Here is a 19,932-nt window from a genome sequence, read left to right as displayed (position 1 = left end):
AAGGTTCTGTAAAAGTTATTGTTCCCCTCTGACAGACACCCTGTAAAGGTTCTTGTTCCCCTCTGACAGATACCTTGTAAAGGTTCCTGTTCCCCTCTGACAGATACCTTGTAAACATTATGTAAAGGTTCTTGTTCCCCTCTGACAGACACCCTGTAAAGGTTCATGTTCCCCTCAGACAGACACCGTGTAAAGGTTCTGTCAAGGTTCTTGTTCCCCTCTGACAGACACCCTGTAAAGGCTCTTGTTCCCCTCTGACAGACACCCTGTAAAGGTTCTTGTTTCCCTCTGACAGACACCCTGTAAAGGTTCTGTAAAGGTTCTTGTTCCCCTCTGATAGACACCCTGTAAAGGTTCTTGTTCCCCTCTGCCAGACACCCTGTAAAGGTTCTGTAAAGGTTCTTGTTCCCCTCTGCAAGACACCCTGTAAAGGTTCTTGTTCCCCTCTGACAGACACATTATAAAGTTTCCAGTGTGAGAGACAGTACAGTAGCACCTCCTCCAGAGGGTGACCTCTCTCTCCCTCCAACGTGTCCCTGCGCTAGGGTGTGATCATTGTGGCCCTGGCCTTCTGCCATACACTACTTTGTACTGTGCAGTGAGTCGGTGACAACCCCAATGCAGGACGCTAGGATAATTAGCCTCAATTTGTATTAAAACCCAGAGAGAGACAGTTCCAGGGATGCCGCATTAGTTCCACTAGCACATCTGCTTCCCAAACCGAACCCTATACAGTCCACTACGCTATTTGGGACTCGTCCTTCTCTCCAGCCTAATGCCACCGCTGTGTGGCCACAGACGAGTTGTCCCCTACTTGAAACCCACCCAACACTTGATAAAGAATGTTTTTGTTGTGTTTGCACCCTCTCTCTCTCTCTCTCTCCCCCGTTCTCCCTTCCCAGTGCCTTTCAAAAGGATTCACCAATTTTATGAGCCAATGACAGGGAAAAGATTTCAGGCCTGAATGTGTTCATTCATCCACTCCTGGAGCCTCTCCACAGCTTGGCTAGTGGTGTCAGGAAAACCACATTGCAATCCAGACTCAAAATGATTTGTCAATTTCATATGTAAATAGTATATTCTCTGTAATAAGTCAATTACATATTCATTCCCCTTCTGTTAGATGATCCAAAAATATGTTTTACATCACTCAAGAAGGTACTCTAGGAAATAGATTCAAAATATATAACCTGATCTTCTGGCCGAGTGGTTCTAACTCAGTGTTAAGCCAATCTGGGCTGGAGACTTTCCCTATGTTTGTGCTTATGGTTTCATAGTATGGTTTCATAATATGGCTATGGTTTCATAATATGGCTATGGTTTCATAATATGGCTATGGTTTCATAGTATGGTTTCATAGTATGGCTATGGTTTCATAGTATGGTTTCATAATATGGCTATGGTTTCATAGTATGGTTTCATAATATGGCTATGGTTTCATAATATGGCTATGGTTTCATAATATGGCTATGGTTTCATAGTATGGTTTCATAGTATGGCTATGGTTTCATAGTATGGTTTCATAATATGGCTATGGTTTCATAGTATGGTTTCATAATATGGCTATGGTTTCATAGTATGGTTTCATAATATGGCTATGGTTTCATAATATGGCTATGGTTTCATAGTATGGTTTCATAATATGGCTATGGTTTCATAGTATGGCTATGGTTTCATAGTATGGCTATGGTTTCATAATATGGCTATGGTTTCATAATATGGCTATGGTTTCATAATATGGCTATGGTTTCATAATATGGCTATGGTTTCATAGTATGGTTTCATAGTATGGCTATGGTTTCATAATATGGCTATGGTTTCATAATATGGCTATGGTTTCATAATATGGCTATGGTTTCATAATATGGCTATGGTTTCATAATATGGCTATGGTTTCATAGTATGGTTTCATAATATGGCTATGGTTTCATAGTATGGCTATGGTTTCATAGTATGGCTATGGTTTCATAGTATGGCTATGGTTTCATAATATGGCTATGGTTTCATAATATGGCTATGGTTTCATAGTATGGCTATGGTTTCATAGTATGGCTATGGTTTCATAGTATGGCTATGGTTTCATAATATGGCTATGGTTTCATAGTATGGCTATGGTTTCATAGTATGGCTATGGTTTCATAATATGGCTATGGTTTCATAGTATGGCTATGGTTTCATAGTATGGCTATGGTTTCATAATATGGCTATGGTTTCATAGTATGGCTATGGTTTCATAATATGGCTATGGTTTCATAATATGGCTATGGTTTCATAATATGGCTATGGTTTCATAATATGGCTATGGTTTCATAATATGGCTATGGTTTCATAATATGGCTATGGTTTCATAATATGGCTATGGTTTCATAATATGGCTATGGTTTCATAATATGGCTATGGTTTCATAATATGGCTATGGTTTTATAATATGGCTATGGTTTCATAATATGGCTATGGTTTTATAATATGGCTATGGCTTCATAATATGGCTATGGTTTTATAATATGGCTATGGTTTCATAATATGGCTATGGTTTCATAATATGGCTATGGTTTCATAATATGGCTATGGTTTCATAATATGGCTATGGTTTCATAATATGGCTATGGTTTCATAATATGGCTATGGTTTTATAATATGGCTATGGTTTCATAATATGGCTATGGTTTTATAATATGGCTATGGTTTCATAATATGGCTATGGTTTTATAATATGGCTATGGTTTCATAATATGGCTATGGTTTTATAATATGGCTATGGTTTTATAATATGGCTATGGTTTCATAATATGGCTATGGTTTCATAATATGGCTATGGTTTCATAATATGGCTATGGTTTCATAATATGGCTATGGTTTCATAATATGGCTATGGTTTCATAATATGGCTATGGTTTTATAATATGGCTATGGTTTCATAATATGGCTATGGTTTTATAATATGGCTATGGTTTCATAATATGGCTATGGTTTTATAATATGGCTATGGTTTCATAATATGGCTATGGTTTTATAATATGGCTATGGTTTCATAATATGGCTATGGTTTCATAATATGGCTATGGTTTTATAATATGGCTATGGTTTTATAATATGGCTATGGTTTTATAATATGGCTATGGTTTCATAATATGGCTATGGTTTCATAATATGGCTATGGTTTCATAATATGGCTATGGTTTCATAATATGGCTTTATAATATGGCTATGGTTTCATAATATGGTTATGGTCTCATAATATGGCTATGGTTTCATAATATGGCTATGGTTTCATAATATGGCTATGGTTTCATAATATGGCTATGGTTTCATGATATGGCTATGGTTTTATAATATGGCTATGGTTTCATAATATGGCTATGGTTTCATAATATGGCTATGGTTTCATAATATGGCTATGGTTTCATAGGGGAACTGAAACCTTCATAGCTTCGATGTCCATGTCTTCCTACCAAACCTAATACTGCCACCTTGTGGTTGATGCTGGTAGCATTTAGTTACAGGAAACTCATTAGGTGCTGAAACATTCAATGTCAAGTCAAATGCTGAAAGATCTGTAGCTTCTGAAAAGCAGTGAGGTAAACATTACTTACAACTAAATGTGATAGTATGAAAATAAATGGCAAAAAAATAATTGACTCAAAGCCAATGTAGGAAACGACTGATGAACATACACACTCTGTAGTCTACAGGAGGTCGGTGGCACCTTAACTGGGGAGGATGGGCTCGTGGTAATGGCTGGAGCGGAATAGGTGGAATGGTATCAAATACATTAAACACATGGTTTTTGAATCCATTCCATTCGCTCCGTTCCAGTAGTTATCGTGAGCCGTCACTCCCCTGAGCAGCCTCTACTGCTGTACTCATGGTAAAGGGACAGTAGTTATCGTGAGCCGTCACTCCCCTGAGCAGCCTCTACTGCTGTACTCATGGTAAAGGGACAGTAGTTATCGTGAGCAGTCACTCCCCTGAGCAGCCTCTACTGCTGTACTCATGGTAAAGGGACAGTAGTTATCGTGAGCCGTCACTCCCCTGAGCAGCCTCTACTGCTGTACTCATGGTAAAGGGACAGTAGTTATCGTGAGCCGTCACTCCCCTGAGCAGCCTCTACTGCTGTACTCATGGTAAAGGGACAGTAGTTATCGTGAGCAGTCACTCCCCTGAGCAGCCTCTACTGCTGTACTCATGGTAAAGGGACAGTAGTTATCGTGAGCCGTCACTCCCCTGAGCAGCCTCTACTGCTGTACTCATGGTAAAGGGACAGTAGTTATTGTGAGCCGTCACTCCCCTGAGCAGCCTCTACTGCTGTACTCATGGTAAAGGGACAGTAGTTAACGTACAGTTCACAAGTGATGCTAAAAACAGGGCTCCATTCTTTGTTCCAGGAGAAGAGAGAAGCCAAAAGGATTTCCTGGATAACTGCTAGATCACTTGATTCCCTTCAGACCAGCCATCCCATCCTCCTTTTGTATAAATGTTTTGTCATTGTTCGTAAAGCACTGCCTGTAAGTCGTTGTGATATTGTTAAGTCTGCATCCTCAGCCTTGTTACTATTACCCCAGCCTCTAGTTACTATGCCCCCAGCCTTTAGTTACTATGCCCCCAGCCTTTAGTTACTATGCCCCCAGCCTTTAGTTACTATGCCCCCAGCCTCTAGTTACTATGCCCCCAGCCTCTAGTTACTATGCCCCCAGCCTCTAGTTACTATGCCCCCAGTCTCTAGTTACTATGGCCCCAGCCTCTAGTTACTATGGCCCAAGCCTCTAGTTACTATGCCCCCAGCCTTTAGTTACTATGCCCCCAGCCTTTAGTTACTATGCCCCCAGCCTCTAGTTACTATGCCCCCTGCCTCTAGTTACTATGCCCCCAGCCTTTAGTTACTATGCCCCCAGCCTTTAGTTACTATGCCCCCAGCCTCTAGTTACTATGGCCCCAGCCTCTAGTTACTATGCCCCCAGTCTCTAGTTACTATGCCCCCAGTCTCTAGTTACTATGCCCCCAGTCTCTAGTTACTATGTCCCCAGTCTCTAGTTACTATGCCCCCAGCCTCTAGTTACTATGCCCCAGTCTCTAGTTACTATGCCCCCAGTCTCTAGTTACTATGTCCCCAGTCTCTAGTTACTATGCCCCCAGTCTCTAGTTACTATGTCCCCAGTCTCTAGTTACTATGCCCCCAGTCTCTAGTTACTATGTCCCCAGTCTCTAGTTACTATGCCCCCAGTCTCTAGTTACTATGCCCCCAGTCTCTAGTTACTATGCCCCCAGTCTCTAGTTACTATGCCCCCAGTCTCTAGTTACTATGCCCCCAGTCTCTAGTTAATATGCCCCCAGTCTCTAGTTACTATGTCCCCAGTCTCTAGTTACTATGCCCCCAGCCTTTAGTTACTATGCCCCCAGCCTTTAGTTACTATGCCCCCAGTCTCTAGTTACTATGCCCCCAGTCTCTAGTTACTATGCCCCCAGTCTCTAGTTACTATGTCCCCAGTCTCTAGTTACTATGCCCCCAGCCTTTAGTTACTATGCCCCCAGCCTTTAGTTACTATGCCCCCAGTCTCTAGTTACTATGGCCCCAGCCTTTAGTTACTACACCCCAGCCTTTAGTTACTATGCCCACAGCCTCTAGTTACTATGCCCCCAGTCTCTAGTTACTATGCCCCCAGTCTCTAGTTACTATGCCCCCAGTCTCTAGTTACTATGCCCCCAGCCTTTAGTTACTATGTCCCCAGCCTCTAGTTACTATGCCCCCAGCCTTTAGTTACTATGCCCCCAGTCTCTAGTTACTATGCCCCTAGTCTCTAGTTACTATGCCCCCAGTCTCTAGTTACTATGCCCCCAGTCTCTAGTTACTATGTCCCCAGCCTTTAGTTACTATGCCCCCAGCCTTTAGTTACTATGCCCCCAGCCTTTAGTTACTATGCCCCCAGTCTCTAGTTACTATGGCCCCAGCCTTTAGTTACTACGCCCCAGCCTTTAGTTACTATGCCCCCAGCCTTTAGTTACTATGCCCCAGCCTCTAGTTACTATGCCCCCAGCCTTTAGTTACTATGCCCCCAGTCTCTAGTTACTATGCCCCCAGTCTCTAGTTACTATGCCCCCAGTCTCTAGTTACTATGCCCCCAGTCTCTAGTTACTATGCCCCCAGTCTCTAGTTACTATGCCCCCAGTCTCTAGTTACTATGTCCCCAGTCTCTAGTTACTATGCCCCCAGCCTTTAGTTACTATGCCCCCAGCCTTTAGTTACTATGCCCCCAGTCTCTAGTTACTATGGCCCCAGCCTTTAGTTACTACGCCCCAGCCTTTAGTTACTATGCCCCCAGCCTCTAGTTACTATGCCCCCAGCCTTTAGTTACTATGCCCCCAGTCTCTAGTTACTATGCCCCCAGTCTCTAGTTACTATGCCCCCAGCCTTTAGTTACTATGCCCCCAGCCTTTAGTTACTATGCCCCCAGCCTTTAGTTATTATGCCCCCAGTCTCTGGAACAGCCTGCCAGAGAACCTGAGGGGGGGGCAGGAACTGTGGACATATTTAAAAAAGAGATCTTAAAACACACCTTTTTAACTTTGCTTTTCCTTGGGGATCTTTGTAGTTTTTCAGATGTTATTGTTATTGTTTTTTATCTTATGTTTGTTGTGTAGTAAATATTTCAGTTTTTATTTTAATTGTTTTTTATTCATGTTTTCCTGTGAAGCACATTCCGTTTCATTCCATGTCTGAAATGTGCTGTATAAATAAAGCTTGATTTGATTTGTAATGCATCATGACATGTTTGTTGCAATTCTGAGATCACGAGTTACAAGAAAGCATTTCAACTCACATGAATCACAACGATCAACAAAACAGTTGAAAATGCTATCTAGCCACAGCTATAACGGACAACCTAACAACGTGGATATGTAGAGTTCACATCATTTTTATATCTTTATTTAACTAGGCAAGTCAGTTAAGAACAAATTCTTATTTACAATGATGCCCTAGGAACAGTGGGTTAACTGCCTTGTTCAGGGGCAGAACGACAGATTTGTACCTTGTCAGCTACAGGGATTCGATCTTGCAACCTTCCGGTCACTAGTCCAACGCTCTAACCACTAGGCTACCTATACCTTTAGCACATGCAATTTTGGGGGAAAGCTGTAACCTCCAGGATCTTTGATGTTCTTTAGTCTATAGTAGCCTACTTTAAATTCACTTTTATGGCAGTACACTGCAGTTCCTCTGGGCAGGATGCCAGCAGGGATTGAGTTGTGTTGGCAGGAAAACAGCCCAGTGTATTGATGGCTTTCCCGTCCTACCAGGAAGCAGAGCGGATACGCTGATTGTCTGCAGACACAATACCCAAACAGTTTAGAAGTGATTTAAAGTACACAGAGAATTAAGGAAATCCTCCAAGGAAAGCCAGCGAAGCAGTTTTCAGATCACCACAAACAAATAAAAACTACGGTCAATAGTAAATTAGGCAACAAGCATCAATATAAACAATGCTATTTAAATTGCAACGTCTTGGTGGACAAAGACCATAGTGGAATGAGATAATATATTCTCTAAAAATAACAATAAAATCTAGACATTTTAAATTGGGCTAAATAATCATTACAGAAAACATAGCTACATAACTGAACAAATTGGTGCACAGGGTAAATAAATGCACCAACTCAACCGTTATAACATTATTATTTCAACATTAGCACAAACTCGTTAAAGTTGTAAAGCTCTTAACATATCTGTCAGATAAACTAAACATGCAGTGTGTGTGTGTGTGTGTGTGTGTGTGTGTGTGTGTGTTTGTGTGTGTGTGTGTGTGTGTGTGTGTGTTTAGACTAGCTTGAATGTCGTGATAATCTACAAAGCTGATTAGTCTCGTTCCTTGTCTAGACAGTGATTCTTGACAGACATCATGACAGCCGTCAATAACTTTATGATATTATTATAGCGAAAAGAAACTTACCTTCTGGTCAAAATAGCATGTTTCATAGTTGATGACGGCGTCCTGAGCATTGAGGTCTGTAACCCCGCCATGCCTCGTCAAAAGTTGCGACTTGAGCGCAAACACATGAAAACAATAGAGCGATAAGATGAGAACGATGGACGTTATGACCGGTCTGGATACCGAAACGAATCCTCCAGACCTCATATCTGCAGTGGCCAGGACGATTCTACAGAACAACCTGTCTGAATAGTCTATATAAAGTGATCTGTGTGGGCTGCAGTCGCATGATGCAGCTGTGAGTAGGAAGGAGGAACCTAGTTAACATTTGTTGATGTTTCACTAAGAGGAAGTCAAGTTGCCAGTCAGCAAATCAAAAGTGCAGAGACAGTACAGTATGAAGAGAGGCTAAAACGGTTTATCCAATAGAAATCCCTTATAAGGCTTTTAGGCGACGCTCATGTGTAAAAGGACGTCATCGCGTCTGACGTTCGTATCCCGATGAACTGCGCATGTGCAAGCCGTCAAAAATCAAAGGCACTCCTTCAATATAAATGTGTTTTTTTTAACGAAAATGAAAACGTGTCAGTGTATCACTTTCACGAGGTTGGAGTAATAACATGTTCAACGATTTAAGAAATTGTCTCGAATGTAAGTTGTGCCTTTAGATTAGGAGAAAATGAACAACTAAGGACGTATTGTTTCACTTCTCTCATTGACTTCTCAAACCCCAAACACCAGCAAGATCTGTTTCACAAGCGTTCTCATAAATCTCGCGATGTTACGCTTCTGGGTTTAGAAACTCTGTGATGTCGTGCTTGTCGCAAATTGATGAACAATTAAGCTATCATGTGGCATTGATAAGATTCCTGCAAAATTATCTGCTTTTCATAGGCAAGTATTCATGGCGTGGTCGTTGTTATATAAACATGTTTTTTCCCCACTTTAATTTTTACGAACTGGTTCAATAATCATATCCTGCTGGTGAGTCAACTGTTTAATGTAGAAGGATTGTTTTTTAACTTGTTACAATATCCCTGTAACACCTAGAGAGTTGGCCATAGTTTTTGATGCTATTCCATCTGGAACTCTCATGTTATTTAGAGGTGAAACCAGACCTCACCTTGTTGACCTACCCTCCAAGAGAGTTCTCCATAGTCTCTGATGCTATTCCATCTGGAACTCTCATGTTATTTAGAGGTGTAACCAGACCTCACCTTGTTGACCTGCCCTCCTAGAGAGTTCTCCATAGTCTCTGATAATATTCCATCTGGAACTCTCATGTTATTTAGAGGTGTAGCCAGACCTCACCTTGTTGACCTACCCTCCTAGAGAGTTCTCCATAGTCTCTGATAATATTCCATCTGGAACTCTCATGTTATTTAGAGGTGAAACCAGACCTCACCTTGTTGACCTACCCTCCTAGAGAGTTCTCCATAGTCTCTGATGCTATTCCATCTGGAACTCTCATGTTATTTAGAGGTGTAACCAGACCTCACCTTGTTGACCTACCCTCCTAGAGAGTTCTCCATAGTCTCTGATGCTATTCCATCTGGAACTCTCATGTTATTTAGAGGTGTAGCCAGACCTCACCTTGTTGACCTGCCCTCCAAGAGAGTTCTCCATAGTCTCTGATGCTATTCCATCTGGAACTCTCATGTTATTTAGAGGTGTAACCAGACCTCACCTTGTTGACCTACCCTCCTAGAGAGTTCTCCATAGTCTCTGATGCTATTCCATCTGGAACTCTCATGTTATTTAGAGGTGTAACCAGACCTCACCTTGTTGACCTACCCTCCTAGAGAGTTCTCCATAGTCTCTGATGCTATTCCATCTGGAACTCTCATGTTATTTAGAGGTGTAGCCAGACCTCACCTTGTTGACCTGCCCTCCTAGAGAGTTCTCCATAGTCTCTGATGCTATTCCATCTGGAACTCTCATGTTATTTAGAGGTGTAGCCAGACCTCACCTTGTTGACCTACCCTCCTTAATCCAGGTGACCCTCCAATACGTAAAATATGTTTCTCCTTGCTCCCTCAGAACAACAGATCTATACTTTATTTCAACGGGAGATTGTATCCATTCCTTATGTCACAACTTACTGGAATACATTGGTCACTAATATCTGTTGGGGAGAAAGTCTGGTTATTACCACACAAACACCTGCTTGTTAACAAGGTCAAAGAGGTCTCTTTCAGAATGATCCATAAGTATTACCCTGTGAATAATTTCCTGAAGAAACTCATTAACATTGATTGTCATTTTTGTGTTGAGCATCCAGAAACAGTGTCACATCTATTTTGGTATTGTCTACATATAAAACAATTATGGAAAGATATTCACAGTTTTATAATTGTTAATATTCTTGATGACTTTAGTTTTTTTTAATTTTTAATGGGAGAATATGTTGCTCGGTTTCCTTAACCATAATCAAGATAAAGAAAAACTATTTTAGCTCATAAATCTAATTGTCCTAATGGAAAAATACATGTAAATTCACTAATAAAAAAAAAACACTCTTCCGTCTTTTCTATAAGGAATTGGAGAAGTACATTAAGACCTTAAGACCATTCTACATTCTTCTAATCAGAAAGCTGTTAAAACAATCAAATATGTGTGTTCCTTTTAAGGTCTTTGTATAATCTGTCATTTGTTCTACCCCGTAGCATATGTTATCATTGTCTATTTATGTACTTATTGTATGTATACAGACTTTTCTACATTGGTAATAAAAATAACAACTTTTTTTTTAAATATATTTATATATATTTTTAAATATATTTAAAAAATTAAAATAAAATGAAGCTATCATGTGAGAAGACTTCGTGCCATGATGCTAGTTAATCTATGGACAGACTGGACAAAGATTACAAAGTAACAGTTGGTATATGTTGGAAAGGTTCTCATCTATGGACAGACTGGGCAAAGATTACAAAGTAACAGTTGGTATATGGTGGAAAGGTTCTCATCTATGGACAGACTGGACAAAGATCACAAAGTAACAGTTGGTATATGTTGGAAAGGTTCTCATCTATGGACAGACTGGGCAAAGATTACAAAGTAACAGTTGGTATATGTTGGAAAGGTTCTCATCTATGGACAGACTGGACAAAGATTACAAAGTAACAGTTGGTATATGTTGGAAAGGTTCTCATCTATGGACAGACTGGACAAAGATTACAAAGTAACAGTTGGTATATGTTGGAAAGGTTCTCATCTATGGACAGACTGGACAAAGATTACAAAGTAACAGTTGGTATATAGTGGAAAGGTTCTCATCTATGGACAGACTGGACAAAGATTACAAAGTAACAGTTGGTATATGGTGGAAAGGTTCTCATCTATGGACAGACTGGACAAAGATCACAAAGTAACAGTTGGTATATGTTGGAAAGGTTCTCATCTATGGACAGACTGGGCAAAGATTACAAAGTAACAGTTGGTATATGTTGGAAAGGTTCTCATCTATGGACAGACTGGACAAAGATTACAAAGTAACAGTTGGTATATGTTGGAAAGGTTCTCATCTATGGACAGACTGGACAAAGATTACAAAGTAACAGTTGGTATATGTTGGAAAGGTTCTCATCTATGGACAGACTGGACAAAGATTACAAAGTAACAGTTGGTATATAGTGGAAAGGTTCTCATCTATGGACAGACTGGACAAAGATTACAAAGTAACAGTTGGTATATGTTGGAAAGGTTCTCATCTATGGACAGACTGGGCAAAGATTACAAAGTAACAGTTGGTATATGTTGGAAAGGTTCTCATCTATGGACAGACTGGACAAAGATTACAAAGTAACAGTTGGTATATGTTGGAAAGGTTCTCATCTATGGACAGACTGGACAAAGATTACAAAGTAACAGTTGGTATATGGTGGAAAGGTTCTCATCTATGGACAGACTGGACAAAGATTACAAAGTAACAGTTGGTATATGGTGGAAAGGTTCTCATCTATGGACAGACTGGACAAAGATTACAAAGTAACAGTTGGTATATGTTGGAAAGGTTCTCATCTATGGACAGACTGGACAAAGATTACAAAGTAACAGTTGGTATATAGTGGAAAGGTTCTCATCTATGGACAGACTGGGCAAAGATTACAAAGTAACAGTTGGTATATAGTGGAAAGGTTCTCATCTATGGACAGACTGGACAAAGATTACAAAGTAACAGTTGGTATATGTTGGAAAGGTTCTCATCTATGGACAGACTGGACAAAGATTACAAAGTAACAGTTGGTATATAGTGGAAAGGTTCTCATCTATGGACAGACTGGACAAAGATTACAAAGTAACAGTTGGTATATGTTGGAAAGGTTCTCATCTATGGACAGACTGGACAAAGATTACAAAGTAACAGTTGGTATATGGTGGAAAGGTTCTCATCTATGGACAGACTGGACAAAGATTACAAAGTAACAGTTGGTATATGATGGAAAGGTTCTCATCTATGGACAGACTGGACAAAGATTACAAAGTAACAGTTGGTATATGTTGGAAAGGTTCTCATCTATGGACAGACTGGACAAAGATTACAAAGTAACAGTTGGTATATAGTGGAAAGGTTCTCATCTATGGACAGACTGGGCAAAGATTACAAAGTAACAGTTGGTATATAGTGGAAAGGTTCTCATCTATGGACAGACTGGACAAAGATTACAAAGTAACAGTTGGTATATGTTGGAAAGGTTCTCATCTATGGACAGACTGGACAAAGATTACAAAGTAACAGTTGGTATATAGTGGAAAGGTTCTCATCTATGGACAGACTGGACAAAGATTACAAAGTAACAGTTGGTATATGGTGGAAAGGTTCTCATCTATGGACAGACTGGACAAAGATTACAAAGTAACAGTTGGTATATGGTGGAAAGGTTCTCAGTTACAATGTAGCCATTCATCACGAGTTGCGAAAATATAGATGCAAATGGAGCTGCTGTGTGTTGACACCATTGCGGTATAAAATAACAGATGTCACCTGCGGTGTATTCATCACCCATATTCTGTTGCAAAACGTTTCTTAAACAGAAGCAAACAAACCGAAACGGGGAGGGACCAACCTGAATTTGTCCAACAACAACAACAAAAAACCTGTCTGTTTAGACTAGTGATTACACACCATGTTAACATGTCACTTTACGATCGTTGTAAATGCTGTAACACATTTGGTTATACGCGGTGCATTTGGTAGGCAAGACCTTCTCAAATGCTCCCGTTCATATATACAGTCATTGTGCTGCAGATATAAATATTATGTAGTGTAATGACCTGACTAGATCATAAAGGAACTATTGTCCAGACAGAGGATTTGAGTTTACGAATTGACGGTTTATTAACCCAACTTTACACAGGCTACTGTTTGGCCGTGGCCCACGGCCAAATCAATAAAAGATAACCCACAAGCCAACCGTGACCGTCTCTTGTGAAGGCCAGACATAAGAGAGAGAACAATGGCTAAACCTGGTCTTAACTTCCAATGCTCCACCCCCCTGCCCCACCCCCTCCACGCCACTCCACCAACCGCCAGGATGCCCGGCATCAGAACATTCCAGGCATTCCCGTGATTGACAGATAGCAGGTTGATTGGCATGTCGGACCCCGCGAACACAGGGTACTGGTAAGTACAACACAACCACCTACTAGCCGAACACATAACACACAGCTGTCTATGCGGGTCGCTACAGTATAGAACCAGCATGATTCTATTTCAAGTGGAGGAGTCATTCAACTATCATTATTATTTTATGAAACATTTTGGACCAGGTGTATCAGTTGAAGTACAGAATTCACACAAATAACATTTCCTGATACCTTGCTGATGTTATTTCTATTTGAGGTTAAATTACAAATCATGAAATTAACATCATTATTCAACTATAAAAATCGACATTAAACTTGCAGTTCACTATTTTACAACTTGATGTTAGATGGCATCTCACCTATGGGCCAGGAGAAACTGTAATCCATGGTTCGGTTTCCTTTAAAAAGCTATTACAAACTTCAGCAGAAATGAGCCACCGCTAGCAGAAAAATCACTGACACTCGAAGGAGGGGGAGACGACGCTATAAAGGCCTGCGTGTGGGGTACCTGATGAACCTACAGTAAATCAAATCAAATGTTTCCCTTCGTACATCAGCTGATATCTCAAAGTGCTGTACAGAAACCCAGCCTAAAACCCCAAACAGCAAGCAATTTGACTTGTAGACTATGCCAGGAGATGAAAAATGTGTTAATTAACGGTCAATTACAGAGAAAGACAGTTATTTGCTTGACAAACATGGCTGATGAAATTTTGTGAACGCCACAGCCCTAGGCCAGATCACCAACAATGATGAGACAGCCTACAGGGAGGTCAGAGATCTGGCAGGCGCTACAGAGAGTACATCACCGGGGCTCCCTGCCATCCAGGACCTCTATACCAGGCGAGGAAGGCCCTAACAATGGTCAAAGACTCCAGTCACCCAAGTCATAGACTGTTCTCTCTGCTACCGCACGGCAAACAGTACCGATGCACCAAGTCTGGAACCAACAGGACGCTGAAAAGCTTCTAACCCCCAAGCCATAAGACTGATAAATAGTTAACCAATAGCTACCCGGACTATCTACATTGAACCTTTTTGCACTAACTCTTTTGACTGCTGTTACTGTTTATTACCTATCCTGTTGCCTATTTACGTTATCCCTACCTATACAGGGCCTTCAGAAAGTATTCAGATCACTTTTCCCACATTTTGTTACGTTACAGACTTATTCTAAAATGTTTACATTTTTTTTTTAAATCCTCATCAATCTACACACAATACCCGTTAATAACAAAGTGAAAACAGGTTTTTAGAAATGTTTGCAAATGTATAAAAAAAATTAAAAAACAGAGATATCTTATTTACATAAGCATTCAGACCCTTTGCTCTGACACTCAAAATTGAGCTCAGGTGAATCCTGTTTCCATTGATCAGAAGACCTGACTGGAGTCCACCTGTGGTAAATTCAATTGATTGGACATGATTTTGGAAAGGCACACACCTGTCTATATAAGGTCCCACCGTTTACAGTGCATGTCAGAGGAAAAACCAAGCCATGAGGTCGAAGGAATTGTCCATAGAGCTCTGAGACAGGATTGTGTCGAGGCACAGATCTGGGGAAGGGTAGCAAAATATGTCTGCATCATTGAAGGTCCCCAAGAACACAGTGGCCACCATCATTCTTAAATGGAAGAAGTTCGGAACCACCAAACTGAGCAATCGTGACCAAGAACCTGATGGTCACTCTGACAGAGCTCCAGAGTTAATCTGTGGAGATGGGAGAAAATTACAGAAGGACAACCATCTCTGCAGCACTCCACCAATCAGGCCTTCATGGTAGAGTAACCAGACGGAAGCCACTCCTCAGTAAAAGGCACATGATAGCCTACTTGGAGTTTGCCAAAAGGCACCTAAAAGACTCTCAGACCAGGAGAAACAAGATTCTCTGGTCTGATGAAACCAAGATTGAACTCTTTGGCCTGAATGCCATGCGTCACGTCATGAGAAAACCTGGCACCATCCCTACGGTGAAGCATGGTGGTGGCAGCATCATACTGTTGGGATTTTTTTCAGCAGCAGGGACTGGGAGACTAGTCAGGATCGAGGGAAAGATAAATGGAGCAAAGTACTGAGAGATCCTTGATGAAAACCTGCTACAGAGTGGGTTCACCTTCCAACAGGACAAAGACCCTAAGAACACAGCCAAGACAATGCAAGAATGGGTTCACCTTCCAACAGGACAAGAACCCTAAGAACACAGCCAAGACAATACAAGAGTGGGTTCACCTTCCAACAGGACAAGGACCCTAAGAACACAGCCAAGACAATGCAAGAGTGGGTTTGGGACAAGTCTCTGAATGTCCTTGACCCAGCCAGAGCCCAGACTTGAACCCGATCTAACATCTCTGGAGAGACCTGAAAATAGCTGTGCAGCAACGCTCCCCATCCAACCTGACAGAGCTTGAGAGAATCCGCAGAGAAAAATGGGAGAAACTCCCCAAATACAGGTCTGCCAAGCTTGTAGCGTCATACCCAAGAAGACTTGAGGCTGTAATCGCTGCCAAAGATGCTTCAACAAAGTACTGAGTAAAGGGTCTGAATACTTATGTGATATTTCAGTTAAGGTTTTATAAATTTGCTAAAAATGTCTAAAAACCTGTTTTTGCTTCGTCATTATGGGGTATTGTCTGCAGATTGATGAGTAAAAACAACAATTTAATATATATAACATATAACATATAGCCAAGTTATTACCTCGTACCCCTGCACATCAACTCAGTACTGGTACCCCATGTTATAGCCAAGTTATTACCTCGTACCCCTGCACATCGACTCAGTACTGGTACCCCATGTATATAGCCAAGTTATTACCTCGTACCCCTGCACATCGACTCAGTACTGGTACCCCATGTTATAACCAAGTTATTACCTCGTACCCCTGCACATCGACTCAGTACTGGTACCCCATGTATATAGCCAAGTTATTACCTCGTACCCCTCCACATCGACTCAGTACTGGTACCCCATGTATATAGCCAAGTTATTACCTCGTACCCCTGCACATCGACTCAGTACTGGTACCCCATGTATATAGCCAAGTTATTACCTCGTACCCCTGCACATCGACTCAGTACTGGTACCCCATGTATATAGCCAAGTTATTACCTCGTACCCCTGCACATCGACTCAGTACTGGTACCCCATGTATATAGCCAAGTTATTACCTCGTACCCCTGCACATCGACTCAGTACTGGTACCCCATGTATATAGCCAAGTTATTACCTCGTACCCCTGCACATCGACTCAGTACTGGTACCCCATGTATATAGCCAAGTTATTACCTCGTACCCCTACACATCGACTCAGTACTGGTACCCCATGTATATAGCCAAGTTATTACCTCGTACCCCTGCACATCGACTCAGTACTGGTACCCCATGTATATAGCCAAGTTATTACCTCGTACCCCTGCACATCGACTCAGTACTGGTACCCCATGTATATAGCCAAGTTATTACCTCGTACCCCTGCACATCGACTCAGTACTGGTACCCCATGTATATAGCCAAGTTATTACCTCGTACCCCTGCACATCGACTCAGTACTGGTACCCCATGTATATAGCCAAGTTATTACCTCGTACCCCTGCACATCGACTCAGTACTGGTACCCCATGTATATAGCCAAGTTATTACCTCGTACCCCTGCACATCGACTCAGTACTGGTACCCCATGTATATAGCCAAGTTAATACCTCGTACCCCTGCACATCGACTCAGTACTGGTACCCCATGTATATAGCCAAGTTATTACCTCGTACTCCTGCACATCGACTCAGTACTGGTACCCCATGTATATAGCCAAGTTATTACCTCGTACCCCTGCACATCGACTCAGTACTGGTACCCCATGTATATAGCCAAGTTATTACCTCGTACCCCTGCACATCGACTCAGTACTGGTACCCCATGTATATAGCCAAGTTATTACCTCGTACCCCTGCACATCGACTCAGTACTGATACCCCATGTATATAGCCAAGTTATTACCTCGTACCCCTGCACATCGACTCAGTACTGATACCCCATGTATATAGCCAAGTTATTACCTCGTACCCCTGCACATCGACTCAGTACTGATACCCCATGTATATAGCCAAGTTATTACCTCGTACCCCTGCACATCGACTCAGTACTGGTACCCCATGTATATAGCCAAGTTATTACCTCGTACCCCTGCACATCGACTCAGTACTGATACCCCATGTATATAGCCAAGTTATTACCTCGTACCCCTGCACATCGACTCAGTACTGATACCCCATGTATATAGCCAAGTTATTACCTCGTACCCCTGCACATCGACTCAGTACTGATACCCCATGTATATAGCCAAGTTATTACCTCGTACCCCTGCACATCGACTCAGTACTGATACCCCATGTATATAGCCAAGTTATTACCTCGTACCCCTGCACATCGACTCAGTACTGATACCCCATGTATATAGCCAAGTTATTACCTCGTACCCCTGCACATCGACTCAGTACTGATACCCCATGTATATAGCCAAGTTATTACCTCGTACCCCTGCACATCGACTCAGTACTGGTACCCCATGTATATAGCCAAGTTATCGGTACTCATTGTGATTTTTATTTTTACATTTTAGTCAGCAGATGCTCTCTTATCCAGAACGACTTAGAGGATTTAAGTGCTTTGCTCAAGGGCACAACTACACATGTTTAACCTAGTCAGCTCTGGGATTCGAACCAGTGACCTTTCGGTTACCAGTCAAGTTCTCTTAACCGCCACCTGCTCCTCGTGTTATTATTTTTATATTATTTATCTTTATTTTCTCTCTACATTGTTGGGAAGGACCCGTAAGTAAGCATGTCTCACCCACATTTTCTTCGCTTTTCAAAAGATAGCTCGTTGGACTGTGTGTGTGTGTGTGTGTGTGTGTGTGTGTGTGTGTGTGTGTGTGTGTGTGTGTGTGTGTGTGTGTGTGTGTGTGTGTGTGTGTGTGTGTGTGTGTGTGTGTGTGTGCGTGTGTGTGTGTGTGTGTGTGTGTGTGTGTGTGTAGGATAGGACACCTACACCACCCGATGTCACAGGAAGGCCAAAAAAGATCATCAAGGACATCAACCACCCGAGCCACTGCCTGTTCACCCTGCTATCATCGAGAAGGCGAGGTCAGTACAGGTGCATCAAAGCTAGTCAGTCACTGTCACACAGTGGCAGTTCTAGCTTGTATGGCTCCCTGGGCGAACTCCCCCTTTAGCCCCCCCGAATTATGACACCACTACCCTATTGCTAACAAAAAACATAAATACAACTAAATTACATAAATCCTATATCACACAAATATAATAACACACTTATACAGAAGAGAGCCTGATTATTACACTATTGCACTTCAAAAGAAGAAACACCCAAACTAAGTTGCACAACTTCCATCTGAACCCTGACCTGTCTTGCCTTCCTTGATGCAAAGTCATCAATTACATCGTCACAAGAAATCTGCCCAGCAATTACATGGTTAATACTGATGACAGCAAGGCCACTAAGGCGTTCCTGTGACATGATGGACCTCAGGTAGGATTTGATGAGCTTCAGCTTTGAAAGGCTCCTCTCTGCTTCAGCTACGGTCACCGGAAGAGTTATTCTGAGAGGAAATTCTGAGATCTCTCTTTCATGTATAAATATCAGCAGCTCAAGCAGGGTCATGGTCTTCCGGTGTTCTTCCGGCAAGTTCTTCAGTTCCTGTGCCAGCTCTCTGCCATCCAAGTCTGAGTGTTCTTTATAGTGCAGTCTCATACCAAGGGCCTCACATTGCTCCTCATTTGAGAGACTTTGGAAGGTTGACAGCACTCCAAACTTCTCTCCCACAGTTTCCAATGTGGAAAATCTTTCCTGAACGGCTGAGGTTGCAGCATCAACAACAAAATTTAAAAAATGTTCACCTCCAGCTTCTTCAGGGCATCACTCAAAGGCTCATCAAATGATTCATATGAAAAGTGTCCCGCTTTGTGGACCTCAAGCCTTTTTTTGTTGTGGAACGACCTCGACATTCAAACCCTCGCAAGTTTCCTTGGCTGACGTTTGTGCTTTAGCAAGTATCCTTGGCTGACGTTTGAGCAGTCATAAAGCCCGTTGCCCTGCTGAGACCTCTCTCTGTCTTTCTGAGACGACTGACTGCAACATCCACTTGCATCCTGGGAGACGGCATCAGCTTGCTCACATGTTGGATCTGGCTCAAGATGTCACGTGACGCGCAAATGAGCGATAGAAAACCGATTGCGCAAATGTCACCATTCCAATGTTTTTTTGTGCCCCCCCCCCCCCCGTGCCGCCCCGACAAGATGCCGCCCTGGGCGGCTGCCCATGTCACCTATGCCTAAATCCACCACTGCAGCGTTACTAGATGGCTACCACCCTGTTACTCAACCCTGCACCTTAGAGGCTGCTGCCCTAT

At 42.0% G+C, this 19,932-nt stretch overlaps 1 protein-coding gene across 2 annotated transcripts in view; it reads right to left on the bottom strand.

Annotated features, from left to right (window-relative positions):
* The window catches only part of LOC139386099 (prolylcarboxypeptidase (angiotensinase C)), a 52,023-nt gene that overhangs the window by 30,724 nt on the left and 1,367 nt on the right, over positions 1 to 19,932 (bottom strand). Inside the window, exon 1 of one of the 2 annotated variants that reach the window (XM_071131523.1) lies at positions 7,944 to 8,356. The exons of the other annotated variant lie outside the window; for it this stretch is intronic. Within the exon in view, the coding sequence (XP_070987624.1) occupies positions 7,944 to 8,129 (186 nt within the window). The 5' untranslated portion in view covers positions 8,130 to 8,356. Of the gene's footprint in view, positions 1 to 7,943; positions 8,357 to 19,932 lie in introns of those variants that run through there. 2 annotated transcript variants of the gene reach the window in all.

The sequence above is a fragment of the Oncorhynchus clarkii genome, chromosome 27 (genome assembly GCF_045791955.1).
Source record: "Oncorhynchus clarkii lewisi isolate Uvic-CL-2024 chromosome 27, UVic_Ocla_1.0, whole genome shotgun sequence".
In the NCBI taxonomy this organism is placed as follows: domain Eukaryota; kingdom Metazoa; phylum Chordata; class Actinopteri; order Salmoniformes; family Salmonidae; genus Oncorhynchus; species Oncorhynchus clarkii.
Note: the sequence above shows the minus strand (reverse complement) of the source record. Positions and strands in the feature narration are given on the sequence as shown.